This window comes from Morone saxatilis, unplaced genomic scaffold, assembly GCF_004916995.1.
Source record: "Morone saxatilis isolate NCDOM2014 unplaced genomic scaffold, NCSU_SB_2.0 Contig1, whole genome shotgun sequence".
NCBI classification, from domain to species: domain Eukaryota; kingdom Metazoa; phylum Chordata; class Actinopteri; family Moronidae; genus Morone; species Morone saxatilis.
Window position 1 is genome coordinate 16,285,444 of NW_023339651.1, and position 3,815 is coordinate 16,289,258.

At 42.1% G+C, this 3,815-nt stretch overlaps 1 protein-coding gene across 1 annotated transcript in view; it reads left to right on the forward strand.

Moving 5' to 3' along the window:
- The window catches only part of LOC118335057 (transcription factor Sox-9-A-like), a 3,719-nt gene extending 1,817 nt beyond the window's left edge, over positions 1–1,902 (forward strand). Inside the window, exon 4 of the mRNA XM_035671243.1 lies at positions 12–1,902. Within this exon, the coding sequence (XP_035527136.1) occupies positions 12–367 (356 nt within the window). The 3' untranslated portion in view covers positions 368–1,902. The remainder of the gene's footprint in view (positions 1–11) is intronic.
- Positions 1,903–3,815: the final 1,913 nt, after the last annotated feature.

A 3,815-nucleotide genomic window follows, 5' to 3' on the forward strand; every position in this document is an offset into this window, starting at 1 on the left:
GATCAAGACAGAGCAGCTGAGCCCGAGCCACTACAGCGAGCAGCAGGGCTCCCCGCAGCACGTCGCCTACAGCCCCTTCAACCTGCAGCACTACAGCCCCTCCTCCTCCTATCCGGCCATCTCCAGGGCGCAGCAGTACGAGTACCCCGACCACCAGGGGGGCGGCACCACCGCAGCCTCCTACTACAGCCACGCGGGGGCGGGGCAGGGCTCGGGGCTGTACTCGACTTTCAGCTACATGAGCAGCCCCAGCCAGAGGCCAATGTACACGCCCATAGCCGACAACACGGGGGTGCCCTCCATCCCTCAGAGCAGCCCGCAGCACTGGGAGCAGGCTCCGGTTTACACCCAGCTCACCAGGCCCTGAGCATGACTAAGAGACAACACACTCCAACAATGACATGTACAGCCACACACACCGAACACACACACACACACTCCAAAACACTTTACTCCAGGGAGAGCTCTTCTTCCAGAGCTGCTTCCTGAATCGGACACTTGAATTCGAAGAAGAGGAGAGCTGGACTTGTGATTGGCTCACGTCGTGCCTTGCTATTGTATCTTTGATAGAAACTATATATATTTTTAGAGAGATGAAAAGACTTAGGAAAATCCTCTGTGAGGACTATTTGATTGTCGATATTTCAGTAGGTACTGTGTATGTTTCTTTCTGGTTTGTTCTTTTCCTTCATACGCTGGCAGTTTGTAACCCATGGGGGTGGGAAGGGAAGGGAGGGGAGGGTTTGGGTAATTATTTGTACCTGTAGATATAAAACAAAAAGCTTTATATTTTAAACAGTTCAGCAACTAACCACTCATGGTAGTGCCGTATCTGGTTCTCTGTCCCATTGCATACAAGCATCTCTGTTTGTTGTTTTTGTTGCTTACTCTTTTCTGTGCCATTCAGCAAGTATGGTTTGTATTTAAGCTGTTGATTTTTTTTTTCTCAAGTTATGTGTCACGATTGTTGGAAAAGCTATTAGGCAATACAGAGAACGAGAGAAGAGACTTGGTTTCACAACGCTGTGCTGTCTTGACGGGGGGACTGCAGCCCTTTCCACCATCCGTGCCTTGGATTTTTTACATTTTCTCTGACTTTTTGTATGCGTGCGTGCGTGTGTGTGTGTGTGTGTGTGTGTGTGGGCTTGCGTGCGTGCGTGCAATGGCCACAGCTGAGATTACACTTAACCGTCCAACAGCGTGTGTTTGACAGCTACAGGAAGTCACCTTTGACCCCCTTGGGTGTCCCCCTGCAGTCTCCCTCCCACCATGCTGGTGTCCAAAACACCCTCCCCTTTTACCCCCTTCCCCTTTGGTCAAATCCAGTTTAAAACTTTATTTATTTATTAGCTTTAATTTTATTTCAAAGTAATTATTTTGCATACTATTCTTATAACTAATGAATTGTCCTCTTTGAAATGTAGACGGCATATAATTTCCCCTTTTTTTTAAATTTTGGTTTTCAACCCAGGGGGTACTTAGACAAAATGGTACACGCTGTAATCGTCTTTTTTTGGTTTATTTATCTTATGTAAATGTCTATTTTAAGTATGTATTTGCCTTTTTCGGAGGGTCAGGGGGGATTATCTAACAAAATGTGTATGGATTATTTGTTATTTGTGAATTTCCTTTGAGTTGGACATTAAACTATGGCTGAAAGAACTGGAAAACGTTATCTCAGTTACAAGGTTTTTTACAGTTTTTCTGCTTGCCTTCTTTGTTTGTGCGATCACCAGAGGGACCATCCATCCTTTCTGCTCTGCAAGCTCCATTTCCTTTTCTCTCAATATCAAAGAACTGATGTTCCCAGTACTCTTATTTCTTCTGTGATGTTGCCATGTATTTGTACGGTCTTTAAAGAATCTTTTGTATATGTATTTGCAATAAAAAAAAGAAAATGCTATTAAAAATATTTGTCATTTGTCCTCCATAAACATTCAGTTATGTAACGTCACCACTCTGAAGCACCTTCCAACAGATCTACTTCTTGTGTTTTCTACATGCCAGAGTCAGTGAAAGGGTTAAGGGAAGAGTGCCAAGAAACAGGACTAGTGTTTGTTTTCCCAGAAGCCTTGTATTTTTCTTCCCCCCCTGCTTTTATTTTCTTCCTCCCTCTCTCCCCCGTCAGCTGGTATCAGCAGGGGGTGAGGCTCTGGGGGTCCTGGAGGGGGGCACTCGATATAGCAAGTGCTGTAAAACTACTGAAAATAATCTGAATTTATTTCAATAGAAGATACTGGGGGGGAGAGAGAAAGTGATTGGCGTCCTGTTTCGATGAAATCCTGGTAGGGGAGGAAGAGATTCATACAAACCTCGTAACTCAGGTTACCGTACTTTCATGTTTTAGCTTCAGATGGTCTAAAACCCAAAGCAGTTACCCAGACTGCACAATGGCCCAGCTGAAAGCTTGTGTTTTTATTAGGTTTCTGACAGTTACATTTGGAATATATGTGTGTACATGTGTGGATATGGATGCAGTTACATAAACACACAATGTGATGCAACCCAGTGCAATAGGCTATCAATAAATATCAGCTTTGTAGCTTTTACTAGCTATTTTTCATGTCAGAAGCCTACTGTATGCCTGTATGTAAGTGCATTGCTATGAGAACTTTTCTTGTTACCATTATAATGTTCTCAAAAAAACTAAATAATATGTTAAGATACGGTTTGAGAATTTTATGAAATTTGCTAGAGGTTAAACAATTAATCGATCAAGTCAGTTATCAAGCAAATGAGCTTCTCTTATGTGAGGATTGCTGTTTCATACAGTAAATGATGCACTGAGAAAAGTAATTGATATTAATTGCTACTAATAAAATTAGAATTATCTACACAGCAAGGCTCCTTACGTGCTCAGTGATGGTGAAACCTGGCCCCCTTAAAACTGGACTAGTCAGATTCCCTTTTCATAAAACCGTCTGTTCAATATTACCCACAGAACTCAGAGTGGGATCATTTTACAGTTTTAGAAAGGGGATTAGAAATGTAGTTTTGGCATTTTGCTTCCATTTGAAAGCTGACAGCATAGAGGTAGACAGGAAACGTGAGGAGCGAGCAGGGAATGACATGCAGCAAATGTCCACAGCTGGAGCCTAATCAGGTATGTGGCGGTTATATATGGTCTTTAAACACCAGGCTACTAGGACGCCCCTTTGTTAGGTTCTTATGGTATTTTAATGTGTTGTGTATTATGTGTGGATTCCTTTCAGTATGTGTTTTCTTGTTGAGCTGTATACGTTTGTATAAAGCTCCATCTCAGTACAGATGTTTTAAAGCAAATTAAACTATAAATGCTGTCTCACTCGTTGATTCTATGTGATTGTCCCTATTACAAATATGAAAACATAAAGACAGAGATTCCTTCAGGACACATGACTTATTTTATAGGTACTCAAGGGTTTAAGTATAGTGGGTGCCATATATGTTGGTGAGATTTTGGCCTACACAAATAAAACTGACTTTACTTGACTACTGGAAAATACAGTAGGTATAATAACATTTTGATCTTTAATCATACAGACGTTGGACCTTACATGACTCTGAAATTAGCGCTGCTTAACATTCGGGGAGCTGAAAGAGGGGAAATTTCGGAATGCTGTACCATTTCCTGGTTATGGAACTGTGGATTTGTTCTTGGTGTCCCTTCAAGCTGAGCATTTGTTACACAACTGCAGCTATCACAACTAATTAACAAGTAAAACACAGCAGCAAACACACATAGCACTCCATGTGCTTCTTTCAGTTGTTTCCTATTAGTTTCCTGAAATATTAGATATTGAATATCTGAGTGGGCACACGCAACAGACCCCTCC